This window comes from Sarcophilus harrisii, chromosome 1, assembly GCF_902635505.1.
Source record: "Sarcophilus harrisii chromosome 1, mSarHar1.11, whole genome shotgun sequence".
Taxonomy (NCBI): Eukaryota; Metazoa; Chordata; class Mammalia; order Dasyuromorphia; family Dasyuridae; genus Sarcophilus; species Sarcophilus harrisii.
The window spans coordinates 663251397-663266668 of record NC_045426.1 but is presented as its reverse complement, the minus strand read 5'-3'; the positions used below and the strand labels follow the sequence as shown (position 1 = coordinate 663266668).

General features: G+C 42.0%; 1 protein-coding gene across 8 annotated transcripts; it reads right to left on the bottom strand.

Annotated features, from left to right (window-relative positions):
* Nucleotides 1-7476: 7476 nt before the first annotated feature.
* CIRBP (cold inducible RNA binding protein) lies at nt 7477-15060 on the bottom strand. Of its 8 annotated transcripts, none has more exons than XM_031948048.1 (8): nt 14960-15060; nt 12937-13045; nt 12697-12803; nt 11238-11376; nt 11065-11149; nt 10786-10853; nt 8000-8178; nt 7477-7653 (listed from the first exon to the last, which is right to left on the bottom strand). In XM_031948048.1, the coding sequence occupies exons 2-7, from the start codon at nt 13037-13039 to the stop codon at nt 8174-8176; spliced, it is 507 nt and encodes a 168-aa protein (XP_031803908.1). In that variant the 5' UTR covers nt 13040-13045; nt 14960-15060; the 3' UTR covers nt 7477-7653; nt 8000-8173. The 8 variants fall into 8 exon arrangements, with proteins under 8 accessions (XP_031803908.1, XP_031803909.1, XP_031803902.1 ...); XM_031948049.1 differs by having other exon boundaries at nt 10786-10850; nt 14960-15040; XM_031948042.1 differs by having other exon boundaries at nt 7552-7653; nt 8790-10853.
* Between the last annotated feature and the right edge of the window lie 212 nt (nt 15061-15272).

Genomic DNA, 15272 nt, shown 5'->3' with positions numbered 1-15272 from the left:
TCAGAAACCTCTAAATATGTGTTCCTAGGGCATCTCAAAATCAATATGCCCAAAATGGGATTCTTTGTCTTCTCCCACCTAAGCCCACCCCTCCTCTACACTCTCCTGTTTTTTCTGAGGGGACCACTTTCCTAGTAACACAGGTCTAAAACCTTAATCATTATATGAACTGATGCTGAGCAAAGAGAGCAGAACCAGGAGAATATTATACACAATAGTGGCAAGATTATGTGATGATCAACTGTGATAGACTAAGGTCTTCTCAGCAATGCAGTGATCCAAGACAACTGCAATAGACTTGGGATAGAAAAAGCTTTCTGTATCCAGAGGAAGAACTATGGATACTGAATACAGATTGAAGCATATGTAATTAGAAAAATAAAATACTGTTGAGAAAAAAACACATTTTAAAAAATAAAAATAAAAACCTCCTGCATGCTCACTTCTTTCTTGCTTTCCTCTCGCCACATCCATGTCCAAAAAGTTGACAAGTCTTGATGCTCCTTCCTCAGTATTGCTCATTTTCATCCCTTTCTGCCCGTTGCCATGGTCACTGTGCTAACTCAGGCTGCCTCACAAATTATCTAGACTGCTGCAAAGGCCCTAACTGGACTGAACTCTTAGCTCTTGGCGCTCCCCTTTCCGATCCATCCTCCGCCAGGGGCCCAAACCAACCTCAAAGCCCAAGCCTGACCAGGCCCCCTCTCTGTTCCCTGTTACCTCTAGTGACTATACAAGTGAATGCCTCCTCTGCTTTTAATGTCCTTCACAGTAGATCTCTTCAGGCTTACTGTACATCCCTCTGCTCAATGGAACTCATCACACCCAAACTGGGCTACTCGATATTCCCTGAACTTGGTCATCTATTTTCTACTGCTTTGCCTTTTTCCAAGCTGCCCCCCATGTCTCAGATGCCCTCCACCTTACCCGAGGTCCTAGCTTCTCTCAAAGTCCAGCTAATTCTCAACTCCTCTGAGAAATCTTTTCTGATTCTCTTCAAATGTATCTATATAATATACATAAAAACATATATCATGTGTGTGCACATGCACACATGTATGAAAATACATACATATATGTATATATTTGTGTTCACACATGTATATATTGTTTATCTGTATGTATACCGACATATAAATGTCTACATGTTTATTTATATGATTAACCTGTTTTATGTTTGTGTATATGTATATGTGTATATATAATATAGATATACGCATATGTGTATGTGTATTTATATGTTAAATCCCACAGTAAAATACTAATTCCTTAAGAGTAAGGGCTAATTTTGTCTTTGTATCACCAGCACTTAGAATAATGTCTTGCAGACAGTAGATGCTTAAGAAAGGCTTATTGGATCAGATTCTTATGGATCTCCTTTGTTCTATTATCACAAGATTTAGAACAGATTTGATCCATTCTCCTATTCATTCGTTCTTTTTTTGCTGAAGACTATTGGGGGCAAGTGATTGTCCAGGATCATACAGCCAGGAAGTGTTAAGTGTCTGAGATCAGATTTGAACTCGGGTCCTCCTGATTTCAGGGCCTGTGCTGCCCCAATTCATTCATTCTTTAATAAGTATTTATTAAGGCCTACTGGGTCAGTACCACACTAGAGCAAAACCAGTCTCTTCCCTCAGGGAATTTGAATTTTATTGGGGTGAAACCATAGGTACAAACAAGTTAAAACCAAGTCATCTGGGGTGGAGATGTGTGTGTGGAAGGGGTGCACTAGCAACTGAGGGATAATCTCATGCAGGAGACGGTACCTGAGCTGGCCTTGGTGAGGGTTAGGACAGTGTATTCCAAGCACAAGATGCTCAAGTCCAAGGAAATAGAGATGGAATGCCACATACAGGACAGGGAGGAGTTTGGCCTTTATCTAGAGCATGGAAAAAATCATATTCAATAACCCTGGAAAGATGGGTTGGTGCCCCATGGTGAAGGGCTTGTATTTCCTCCCTTGTCTCCCCCCCCACTCCCAGCACTGGGAACTAATCAAGGATCTCAAGCAAGGAAGTGATGTGATTTAGAAAAAATCAATTTGGCAAATTGAACAGGGAGAAATCTATTAGAAGACTCTCCCAATAGCCTGAGAGGGGATGAAGGTGTGAACTGGGCTTGGAAAGAGATGTAAAACCCATATGAGATGCTGTACAGCTAGGATGATTAATTCCAGATGGAAGTTAAAGGAGCATGATTTTTAAGGTGTGTAACCTTGGGAGACTGGGGACAGAGAAGTGATACCCTTAAAAGAAATAGAGAATTAGAAAGAAATTGGAAGTAAGGATAATTAATTCTGCTTCAGACATATTGAGTTTAAGATAGGCATTTTAAGCTAAGGATCATCCAAAAAACAATGTCCAGCTTCAGGAAAAAATTCCCCGGAGCTTGGAGCTGGAAGGTTTCTGCACCGATAATAATTGAACCTGTGGGAGTAGAAGTGATCACCAAGAGATTATTGTGAGAGAGGAGAACCCAGGACAAAGTCCTGATAGAAGGCAACAAATGCTCAGGAAGCCTCTATTATTCACCAGGCACTATGCTAAGTGCTTTACTAATATTACCTCAGATTCACAACACCGGAAGGGGCTTGCTATTATTATCGCTATTTTACAGTTGAGGAAACTGAGGCAAGCAAAGGTCTGAACTACTAAATATGAGAATTCATATTTGAAATCAAATCTTTTGACTCCTGCTCCAGAGCTTTATCTATAGCGCCACCTAGCCGCTTAAATAATTAAAGTTTTTTGTTTTGAGGGTTTTTTCCCCTTATAGTCTTTAATGATTTCCTTATATTCTGAATTTCTTATGTTGACTTTTTCGGTGAGTTCTGGTCATTTTGCTATAAATACCTGAAAGTCTTCCAGTTCATCAAATGTCCTTTAAAAAAAAAATTCAGAAATGCATTCAATTTTGTTGGATAAGCTATTCTTGGATGCAAACCTAGCTTTTTTGCTCTTCAAAGTATAACGTTCTAAGACCTACAGTCTTTTAGTGTAGAAGCCATTAGGTCTTGTGAAATCCTGATTGTTTTTCCTCGGTATCTAATTTTTTTTTCTTGTTTCTTGTTTCTCTCTTAATCTGAGAATTTTGAAACTTGACAATAATATGCCTATAAGTTTTCTTTCAAAGATCTCTTTCAGGTGATCAGATTGTTCTAGAACTTCAGGGCAATTATCCTTAATTTCTTGTAATATTAATTTCAGATTCTTGATTTTTAAAAAATAATAGCTTTTCGTTTTTCAAAATATATGCAAAGATAGTTTTCAACATTCATCTTTGCAAAACCTTGTGTTGTATATTTTTCTCCCTCCCTCCTCATCTCCCCTCTCCCCTAGGGGAGGTTAAAGATGTGCAATTCTTCTAAACAGTATTTCCACATTTATCATTATGCACAAGAAAAATCAGATCAAAAAGGGAAAAAAATGAGGGGAAAAAAAAAAGAATAACAAGTGAAAATACTATGTCGTGATTCACATGCAGTCTCCATACTCCTCTCTCTAGATGCACATGGTTCTCTCTCCATCACAAGTCTATTAGAATTGCCCTGGTCCAGATTTTTTTGATCATAATTTTCAGGTGATCCAACAATTCTTATTTTGTCTCTCCTTGACCTTCAATCTGGATCAGTTGTTTTTTTTTTTTAAAGATATTTTAGATTCTCTATTTTTTCTAGGTTTTTTTCCCTAATTTTTCCTCATTCTCTCTTGATTTTTGAATTTTTTAATTTTCATCCTAATAAACATACTTATTAATCTATCACTACATGCATTGTTCCAAACTCTGGAGATATAAACTGAAAAGCTAGACGGTTTCCACTCTCAGGGAACTGGACAAACAAAATACACAGGAAGATTTATGAGCAGGACATCTAGAAGAGTTTAGTGATCCTAAGGACTAAATGGATAAGCAAGGGCCGGAGGTCCTTTGGGTGTATATTGGCAAGTCAGAGGGTGGTAGCCTGGGGCTCTGAAGCTATAATGTTAGGAAAGACTCTTATTTCTTCCATTTCTGGAAGGGTTATAGATGATAGTACTTCCAAGGCCAAGTGGCCATATTTATCGACAACGGCTAAAGGGGGAATAGGAGGCAGAGGGCAGCAGGGTCTCCAAAAGATGAGGAATTGTCATCCAGCCAGGAGAGGTAACAGGGACGAAAGCGCTGGCAGAAAAGCTAGAAGAGTTTGCCTCCCTGTTGCTCCGGCCCACCAGCCCACGGCAGCTGGTCCAACAAAAGGGAGCTCAGACAGATCAGAAGACAATGAGGAAGATGAGACTCTACAGAGAAAAGGGGGTATCAGGTGTCAAACGCCCAGGATGGAGAAGCCATCCGACTTGAGTGGGAGATGGGGCCAGACTCCAAATGGAAGACGGAGAAATGAAGGTAGCACAGAGAGCTCGTGTTCTTGGGCTCTGGAACACAGAGGATGGTAATTTGATGAAATGTTAAAGATCAAGACTGAAGGTGTGGAGGGCTGGTTTGTAAGGAACACAAAGAAGGGAGCCGATGAAAACAAAAAGGGATGGTTCCAGGGGCAAACTGCTGAAGCTTCTTTCTCACTAATGTCCAAGTCCTCCACCGAGAGAAGTAACAGGTATAAAAGGTATCCCAAGAAGAGATTTTGAAGATCTGGTGCAGGAACTGCCACCTTTAATTAGGGAAAGATGTTACCTTCTTGCAGGGAGGACTTGATTGAGATTAAATTTAGATCAGTTGATTGAGACTACAATTCTGTGGGAGAAGCCCAACCCCTCTCCTGAGGTTCAGGATGTCACCTGTGGTACTCAGTAGCTTTAGAAAGGGAATTCTTCCCCTAATTAGGATTAACTATGCAGCCTTAATTGGGAAGGGAAGGAAAGTTAGAGCAGTCTAGCACTGAGGGATAGGGGGACTAGAGAAACTTGAGTCAAAGGATTGAATTGCTTGGGGGGTAGAAACTAGGGAGAGAGGGGAGGATTGGAGATACCACAGTCAGAGGGATTTCAGAGATCTGGATCATAGACATGCAACATTCAGGAGTATGAGTGGCTGAGGAAGGAGATGGAAGAGGAAGATGAACCTGAGAGTTGGGGAGAGAAGGCTGTGAGCCACATGTTGAGTAAAGAGGGAGCTTCAGAACAGGGTTAGATATACCTGGATGTCATTAGCCATTAAGAGGCTGATTTACTAGAGCCATAGGAAGGTCTAGACAAAAAAGGAGCATGCCGGCTTCTCCTGGTCCAGTATTAGGGGCTGGGTGAGAAGTACGTCCAGTACTGGAGATGAACCATACTTTGTTTAGTTTGGTGAGAAGAGACTCATCACTACAGGATATTCACAGGGATGACGTATTGGACAAAATGAACACAGGAAGATGTTAATCAGGGGCAAACTTTACAAACTAAGAATCATTATATTCAGTTTCCAGGCTTGGGTGTCTGCCATTTGCTGTGACCTGGGCTAACAAGCCATTTTACTGAAGTCTCATCAACTTTCTATTACATGTTTGATCACTCCATAAATAGTAAACAATTCATGAATTCACTGATAGATGAAAAAATAATTCCCAAAACCAATGTTTGGTTTCACATTTACAAGCCCTTCATTTGACAGATTCAATTTTGATCTTCCATACTCATAGTAGTCAGGGCAGTCAATACAAACTAAAAAAACAACCAGCTAAGTTTTTTGCCTAGGTCACAGCTCATTTGTGGCAGAGCAGACTACCTCAGAATCCACTGTCTGTTCTCTTAAACCAAAAGTTTAAAAACTCTACCAATATTAAGAACTTTCAAGACAAGAAATCCCAATTCATCCATTTATTTGTGGCAGTACATTGACACACCTTCATTTGTGTGCACTGAAGATCACTCCCTTAGTTTTACAAGGAAAGGGAGGCAAAGCTGGATTTCCCACCCATCCCCATAAACCACCTCCCTCCCTGCCAAAAGACACGTCAAGTATGTTCTGAGGTTTGAGTTAGAAGTTACTAACAAATTTGTTTTAAGTACCTATGGTGTCCTGTAACCTATTTCTGGCAGCAATCAAAAAAACTGCACTCTTCAGAGAGCTGCAGGTACTCCACTTACCCAGGCCCCTTCCTTCCCAACCCAGCCTCAAGTTGAATGTCAATCTGTTGGGAAAGTTCTCCCCTTTGAGGGCCCTTCTTTCTTGCAGTAATTCTAACATTTTTCGGTCATCAATGGGTTCAGTGGGTTAGAAACAAAACTAAGTTGTGAAAGGTAGATGATATGACAGTAAACAGCACAGTAGAAAGTATAGAAAAACCATTACATAACAACACGGTTAAGTCTCACAAGTGAAAATCTTCCATTCCTCTAGCAAATCCACACCTTGTGCTGACAAGCCTTCACAAAGCCTCCTAGGACCGGAATGTCTTCTAATCCATTTCTTATTTGGAAACAATACTCTGCATCCCTCCTTACCCAACTCTCTGGGTTCAAACAAAACCAGTCCAGGGTTCACTTAATACCGTGTCCAAACTGAGCCTCTTCAGTGCCAGTGCATGTTCCGTTGACAGGATTCTCCCAAACCCGCTCTATCGGATTAAGATGTTACTGGGTGGGTTGATTTTCCTTTTCCCTTCCGCATCTCAACTTCCCCATTAAAGTTTCAATGTCACAGTTCAACTTAAGAAATTAAACCTGGTGCAGCTAGATGGCGCACTGGGTAGATCACCAACCCTCTTTGGGCACCAAAAGCATCCTAGCTGTGTGACTTTGGTAAAGTCACTTAACCCCAATTACCTCAGGACACACAAACACAAAATTTAATGTGAATTTTTGGAGTTTTGCAGAAGCCATAGCCAACAAAGAAAGTTTACAAACTTGGAAATGCATAAAATATACGTACTGCTTTAACATAAACACATTTTCTTTTACTACCATAATTTAGACTTCTGTGGTACATACAAAAAGGCTAGTTTTATACAGGTTTTCCAGATTGAGGGACTTTATTCTTTCAGTTTGGTCCAGGCTAAATCCAAAAGGCTGGTTGATAGATAAGACAACTAAATTGGAGTTTCATCTGTTTATCTCATATTTTTTTTCAGACTATCAGCTCTTATTAATCTTGGTTCAGTCTAGTACATCTCAACCCTCCAAATAAGGTAGCTTCCCGATTTCATTCACGGTCAGACAAGCTTTAATAAGTGATTTCTTTGAAGAATCCCCCAACTTTCAGTGCATTTTAAAAGTGACAAAGCTCCTTGCTTCCAATCTCCCTGGGAGGTAACACAAATACCATTTTCACTGTTGATTAAACTCATACTAAGAGAGGCTGTTGCTCAAGTTCACAAAAGATGTCCAATAGCATCAAAGCTGGGACTCATACCTGGCACCAAACAACTCTTGGCAAACCCCATGCTAGAATTCAGGTCTGACTTAACCAAATTATTCTGGGGAATCAGTTATAGTTCTCAATACCTACAACAAAACAGGACTCTTTGGCTAAGAAATATACACCACAAATTCAAAGGATCGTATATCCATTTTGAGCCATTTATTCTAATCTGATTTTCCATTTTCAATGAGTTGTTACAGACGAGGATTTTTCTAATGGTTTTTATTCTTCCAACCATATTCTAATATACAAAGGCCTCAATCTCTGAAGTACAAGTGATAGCTTATTTTTTGGTCTTCTCTGAAGTTCCTATTTAGAGAAGGAGAGGAAAAAAAAGAATGAGAAACCAGTTATGGATTTTCTAATATTTCAAATATTTCATTCCCACAAACAGCACCATGAAGGCAGGCAGGTAGTATGATTACCCTACCATCATTGTGCACAAAACTGGATATGATCTGCCTAGCCATGTGGCTCAAATAGTGCTCCTTCAATTCCCACACCATCCAAAGGTCGTGGGAGCTAAGGAGCCTGGTCTTAATTTAGCCATTTAAAAGACTTGTAGAAATCAACATCCCAAACCAAAGTTCTCAAATTCTTCATGAGCTGGATATAGGTTCTTGAGGAGTTAGCGCCTTCAGACTAGCAGACTTACATTAATAAGCTATCCAGGTCAAGTTTCAAGTTCTCCTGCCTCCCCAGGAAACCATTCCAGGTAAGGGAGTGAGTGCCTGAGCACAAGTAAGCTTCAGTGGCTGCCTCTAGGGAGTCCTTAAGTCAGACACCATGTTCCTTGGCCACCATCCTGGGTATTATTGCTTCACTTTCTTCAACCTGTCAAAGTAAATGGGCGTTATTAACCCTATCCACACCAGGGCTCTCAGATGCCCCTCCCCACCACCCAAAAACAGTTCACATCATTTACAAGGGTTTCACAAGCCATTCACTGAACCCATCACATCACAGAAGCACAGTTGTGGGCAAAGGTTTCCAGGGCTGGCTGATATACCAGCCAATGTCACATTTCATCCTTAAGCAGAGACAGTTAAATCACTTCTGATATGGCTGCTTAGGGAGAGTGTGGGCTATGGGGGGAAAAAATGGCAACAAGGAGATGGCAAAGAAAGCTACACTTAAGTGACTTAATGAAGTCTAGGAAGATTCTCAATTGATGAATAAAAATCCAAAAGGCAGGGAATTCGGTTGTTTCCAATCTTGCTTACATACCTACTAGCAAGACATGACTGTGTGCCCAGTTCTGACCCATGGAACGAAATATCTGTGCCACACACCAAGGATTGCAATAGGCATGATTTTAATTTGCTTTTTTTTTTTCTCTTGGTTGACTTAAATTGTCAAAAAAAGGAACATTCCACAGGCACATTAGACTTTCAAATGAGCTCTCAACAAGAGGAAGGATGCGGACATGAGCAAAAGGGAGTTACCTCGAATTACAGGACTATTTCCACATATGAACTAGCCAAGAAAGCAGCCTTCGTCTCAGAGGTTTCTCTGTTGGGAGGCACAACACTTCTTTCTCCAGGGACACTGCAGTTTCCATATGCTAGCAGAGAATTCTTAGAACTTGTAAGGCAAGGACAAAGCTAGCTAATAAGTCAATTTCTTTGTTGTTGATTTCTCCTTGTCTACCTTGGAACAACTGTTCTACTCCAGTTATTACAAGATTGATTCTAGACTAAAGTTGTCAATGTTTTGGTACAATGGTGCTCAACGGTTACTGGATTAAACTTGCCACCAGTCCTCTGGCTTCCAAATGAGTTAAGTGACACAAATGCGATTATAGTTAAGGCTCGCCTATTCCACGTATCTGGCCATGCAGACAGTGCAACAGGTTGTTATCCTCAAAGAGTGAAGTCATGTTTAATGTACTCAAATGCCAAGACCAGCATGGCTTTTCTTAAGTTTCTCAGTTTGGTTTCTGCTGGTCAGAAGTTTGACTCTCCCGTCAGCCAACTCCTCCACCTACACTCTCTGCCCTGTGGTCTGCTTTGTCACTTGCTGTCAGAACGTCAGACATCCAGCAAAGGGGTGTGTTGTGCATTGAAAGGTAAATGTCAGGAGCACAGTTCATTTCAGACGGTCTTTTAATAGGCTTCGTAAAGCCAAAGAAAACTGTATACAAGAATTCCTTAACCACTTCAAATACAATATCAATGGAATATGCATACTTCTTCCAGTAAAAAAAGGACAATATAAATAAACATTTTCAAGAACCTCTTTTATGGAAAGTTTGCAAGTCTATTTCTGGGTAATTTACAGTATACAGTAAAAATACCTTTATGCAGAGTGAACATACAAGCAGTTTCTCTTTAGATATACCAAGGTGGTCTGCCTCTCCACAAACCCTCACGGCTGCATTCCTACCTTGCTACACTAAAGGAAGGTTACAAAAAGTTGAAGATAACGCACTTAAAAAAAAAAAGCCAAACCTCCACAGCTTGTTCAGCTTCCCGTGAACATTGAATTTAAGGTCCTTTTCTAGCTCAAAGAAAACCGAACCAGGGCCCCCAATTTCACAAGTTTTGTTGTAAAAGGAAAAAAAAATTAAAAATTAAAAAAAAAAAAAAAATCAAAAGAAAAAAAAAAAAACAATAACAAAAAAGAAAACCACCACACCTTGGCTCATGACGAAAAGAAAAAATAAAATCCGAAGTGCTTTCAAAAATGCTTACAAAAAAAAAAAAAAAAAAAGAAAAAAAAATACTCGAGAACAGACAAGAGCTTTCTTAAAAGAAAAGTCTAATTAGGCCATCTCATGTCCGAAGCTGTCAGGCTGTGTTTGACAAGATCAGAACTGATAATACTACAAAAGTGAATACAAGTAGATGGGTACTACACAATAACGATTCAGCGAAGCTCCAAAAATCTTTATAAATACAGCCATTGGAAGGACGATCTTGATTCAGGAAGGATTTTTACTCGTTGTGTGTAGCTGAGGACAAGAAGCAGGCACAATTGTAAAGGCACTGAAGCACATGACAAGTTGTAGCATTTCACTCCCCTGAATTACTGCGGAGGCTAGGCCACTACATGATCCTAAGGAGAATCCCCCCCCCATGTCTAAAGCGTGTTAGGACGCTCTGAGGTCTGCATCGTTAGGAGGTCACAGAAGGGGACACTAAAGATGCTTTGCAGCTCCAACTAAGGCCTACACATGCATTAACACTAGGTTAAGTTTTTTTTTTCTTTTTCTTTCTTTTTTTTTTTTTTTTTTTTTTTTTTTTTTTTTTTTAGGCAGAAAATGGTTCCTCGCACCAAGACCTGACAGAATGGACTTGTTCCTTACGGGAAAAGCACCGTGATAAGGTCTGAGCGTTGAGAGCCTTAAAATTAACTTCCAGAGATCAGTACAAGGTCATGGAATCAAGATTAAGAGTTCCCACATACATAGTCGGCGTTCCCTTTTGAACCAGGACTTACCATAACTGTCATAGCTGTCTCTGTAAGACCCTCCTGAAGACCGATCACCATAACCTCCTTGACTCCTGCTGAAAAATCACAAAGATAGAAGAATGAGTTTAGGGTGTATCTAAACAACTGGCTGGGCAAATGGGACACCTTCTGCACAACTACATTTCCACAAGTCAATATTAGAACCACAGATGTTCCAGCATGGAGGACTGGTGGTTTCATATAAGAAAAAAACTGAGTTATGTCTGCAGTTTGCCAGAGGACCCTCTAAGAACCCATTACCCTTACCTGCTGCTGTAATAATCTCTGGAACCTCCATATCCCCCGCTTCTTGATTCAAATCTGCTCCCCCCATAACCACGGTCTCCACCTCCTATAGCAAAGGGTAAAAGTGACTATCAGTACCTGCAGCTAACATCAAGTTGAATAACATGATTTCATTTATTACTTTTAACACTTACCTCTAGAAAACCCACGGCCTCGCCCTCGGCCTCCACGGAAGAAGCCACGGCCACTGGATGAACCTCCTCGGTACCCACGGGACCGATTTTCTGATGATTTGCCTGCCTGATCAACTCTAATCTGCCGCCCATCAACAGACTAAAAAGCAAAAATTTCCCAAGATTAGCTTTAACATACACAGTAATGGAGATCTGGCATCCTCACTATTTCATTTTACCTACTGTTTCCCCCTTTACTGGCCTTACACTCCCAACTACAAACATACCTGTCTCTCCCATCCTGAAAAAAATTCTCACCTGATGTTTCTTCTCCACTATCATCCTCTCTTCTGCTCTTTGTGACCAAACACCTTGAAAAGGCCATCTACAATAGATGCTCTTCACTTTAACCCTTTATAAATTTGCTTCACCTTATCATTCCACCAAAGCTGCTTGCTCCAGTTACCAACGGATCTTTTAATTGCACTCCTCCTGGGTGGCCTTTGCTGTGTATTCCTTCAGATCACTAATTGTAGGTGTCTCCCAGTCCTTGGATCTGCTTCTCTCTACTCCTTCACTTGCATGACCTCACTAGCTTCCATATATTTAATGACCATCTTTATGCTAATAATTCTCAAATCTACCTATCTTGCCCCCAAATCTCTGCTGAATGCAGTCTGGACTGATGGTCAAGACCCCTAGATTCTAGTCCTAGTTCCATTATAATTTTTGATCTTTTAACAATTCACTCTCTAGACCTGATGCTTCTTTGTAAAAGGCAAAGTAGTATATATTATATTATTTCTAATGTTCCATCTGACTCAAATAAATATTTGAGTCAGATTCAATATTTATTAAGCACCTGCATGCAGAACACTGTGCTTGGGAGCAACAAAGCTTGTATGAGACACTATTCCTGGGGGAAAGGCTAGCTGAAAGATAAATCAATTATAATACAAAGTTATTAATTACTTAAGCACATAAAAATAGATCTGAGGAAGAAATCAAAAGGATTATTTTAGAAAATCTGAGTTGTGTCTTTACATGGGAAAAGACATTCTAGTCATAAGAACAGTCTGAACAAAGGTATGAGAAGCAGGATAGCATCGGGGGTGTTCAAAGACAACAAAGAATAGGCTAATTTGGCACATGGAAGAGAAGTAATATGATATTAAGACTGGAGAATTAAAAAGCAGCAGCAGATGGTACAAAGCCTTCAATGCCAAACCTTAAGATAAAAAAAAAATACATATTCTTTAATTGGTAGGCAAGAGACCACTGAAAGGCTTCTGAAAGCAGTGGTGTAACTAGAAACAAAGAAGTTTAGTGAGGTGAAAGAGAGCAAAGTGAGCAAAAAAGAGGTAAAAGTGGAGGCAGAAGACCTGATAGGATACTCCTACAATAGTACAAGTGGTAATTGAAATCCCAGATAAGCACCCAACTCCAATCAAATCAAGAAGGGAGCTATATTAGCCCTCACCTTTCCATTCATGGCCATCATTGCATCTTTAGCATCATCTATGTTCTCAAATGTGACAAAGCCAAAACCTCTGGATCTCTGAGTCTCCCTGTCTTTCACAACAACAACTGGAAAAGAAAGGAAAGGAACACTGATTAGTCACATTATAAAAGAAATTAATCACTAACCCAACCAATCCCATCTACAAATTCTCAAGCAAGTAAAACTCCCCTAAAATATAGGAACTTGATCCAAACTTACCTTCAGCAATCTGTCCATACTTTGAGAAGACCTGTTCCAATGACTGCTCATTGGTATCAAAACTCAGTCCACCAACAAAAAGTTTTCCTTCATCTGATGCCATCTTGATCTAATGAAAAAGAGTTTTTTAGAGTCAAGCTGGTGTATTTTCATTTACATACTATAAACTTCCACAAGACTCTCAATCAACAATTTAGGGTGTTGGCGTAGGCAATATTGGGGCCACAATTCTTAGCCTAAAATTGTAATCCCTAGACAACTAATCTTCCCACCAGCCCAAAACCCAGATAAACTTGTAAATAGGAGCTAGAGAGAAGGTAGGTGGGGCAAAAGAGCTGGAGGGAATCAGGGATTTTTTTTTTAAACCCAAAACTGGATTCAAAGCTTCATCTAGCTCACTTAAAACTAGGGATCCTAATTTCAATCTGAGATCTATGCCTAAATTCCTTTGGATTCATTATGTCAAATCAAGAGCCCTTTCCTGGCTTTCACTGGGCCAATCCTCCCCCCCCCCCCCCCAAAATACACCTGGAACCAGAGAGCAGAGACTTTTCTCTTGGGCCTGGGCAAAGTTCTCTCCTTAAAGCACTCTCTACCATAGCATGAAAAAACATTTATTTGGAAGTCCTAAATTATGACATATAGTTAGAAAGGGCTTTTAAAGTAACAAATTCAATGTTAAATGGAGAAACTGAAGCCCAGAAAAATTAAGTCATTTGCTCAAAGGTCATACAAGTGTTAAATGAAGGGAACCAAAATCGGCTAAATGGCCTTTTGAGGAATATTCTTGTTCCCTAAAATGACGGCTAGGACGATCCCAAGAGATCACCATGGAACAGCAGAAAATTCACAAAATTAAAAACCAGGGAACCCATGGGATAAGCTTTATTATTGAACAGGCTTTGGATAGTTAAATCTAATCTCACCAGTCTTCCCTAAAATTACTCAAAAGCTAGGACCCCAAATTTAGCGTTCTTTCCCTTCATTCTGGGTTTCAACCCCAATATTGCCACTTTCTACCTCGGGGACAAATCCCTTCCTTCTTTGGGCCTCAGTTTCCCCAACACAAAAATTAACCCTGAAATTAGATGCAATCCATGAGCACCTCCCCCAATATCTTTTCAAGGAAACCCCACAACCACTTTATGGGGCGTGTTATGTGTGCGTTTTCATGCTTCGGGTCCAGAACTGACCAACTGACCTCGAGTTTGCCGCTTTAGTGTGGGTCAATCCCTGGGCCCATCTAGCAGGGAGGCGGGTGGGCGGGGCACCTGGTAGGCCCGAAGTGACTCAGGGCTGCATGGGGATACTCTGTCCAGGGCCTCAAGCCACTGGGAAGGAGGCGCTGACCACAGGGGCTGGGATAGGGTTGGGAACGGACCACTTCAGGGCCTAGTCTGCTGCCCAAGTCAAGGGGGCCCTACTCAAGATGGCCGCCGACCACGTGGCCCGCAAGAGGGCAGCAACATCTTCTCTAAGGAAGAACTCATTCTTGTGTCCCTTCGCCTTCCCCTTAAATCAGGGGCCCTCCGTCTAGTTCACTGTACGGTTCAGCCGGAGCCTGCCTCCCTCCTCCTCCCCCCCTCCTGCCCCCGCTAGCGACTGCCTTCTGCGCATGCGTGAGGAGCCCCCACCTCGCATCCCTGCGCCATTCCATCCGGGCATCTCAGGCGGGCCCCGCCATTTCGCTAGGCGCCCGCCAAGATTCTCGGCCGCCATTTTGCGGCAAAGCCGCAGAGAGCCCGTCTGCCCTGATGGCCCCCTGGGACACAGCAACGGCAGCACCCTTCCTTCGGCTGTTAGCCGCCGCTGCCGAACCCACCCTGACCCAGCGGGTGGGCCAGTCCTGACCACAGTCCCGTCCCAGGGGGGCGTGCCGGTGCCCAGGCCCATCTCCGCCCAGGCACCGGGCCGCCCGCCTTCTCCTCCCTTTAGCCTTGCTTCCCTTCCCCCCAGACCTCGACCACCCAGGCCCTTTCAGCTCCGCAGACACGACCAAGTGGCCGGAGGCGGGCTCCCTCACCGGTGTGTTGGATGGGGCGGGAAGGAAAAGCGGTGTCAGCGGACAGACCAGAGCGACCTGAGCCTCCTAACGGGAAAATGAGCGGCGCGCCCAAGAGCTCGGTCTTATATACTCCGCCACGAAGCCACGCCCTATAGCTCCACCCCCCGAGTCCAGAGGGCCAATCGAAGGGACCTAAATCCGGGCACTGATTTATATTCATAGGCTTCGGCGAGCGCTCTCTCCCCTTCCAGCCCCTCCCTGCTCCTCAGAGACTGTGTAAAGGGATTGGTGGGGACCCTGCCTGCCGCTCGTCCGCAGTCCCCCTCCCCTC

Coding starts and splice junctions, on each gene's coding strand:
- CIRBP (XM_031948042.1), bottom strand. CDS start 13,039: ATGGCATCAGATGAAGGAAAACTTTTTGTTGGTGGACTGAGTTTTGAT. Junction 11,150..11,237: donor AGGCCGTGGGTTTTCTAGAG/GTAAGTGTTAAA, acceptor CCTTTGCTATAG/GAGGTGGAGACCGTGGTTAT. Junction 10,854..11,064: donor AGAGATTATTACAGCAGCAG/GTAAGGGTAATG, acceptor GTGATTTTTCAG/CAGGAGTCAAGGAGGTTATG.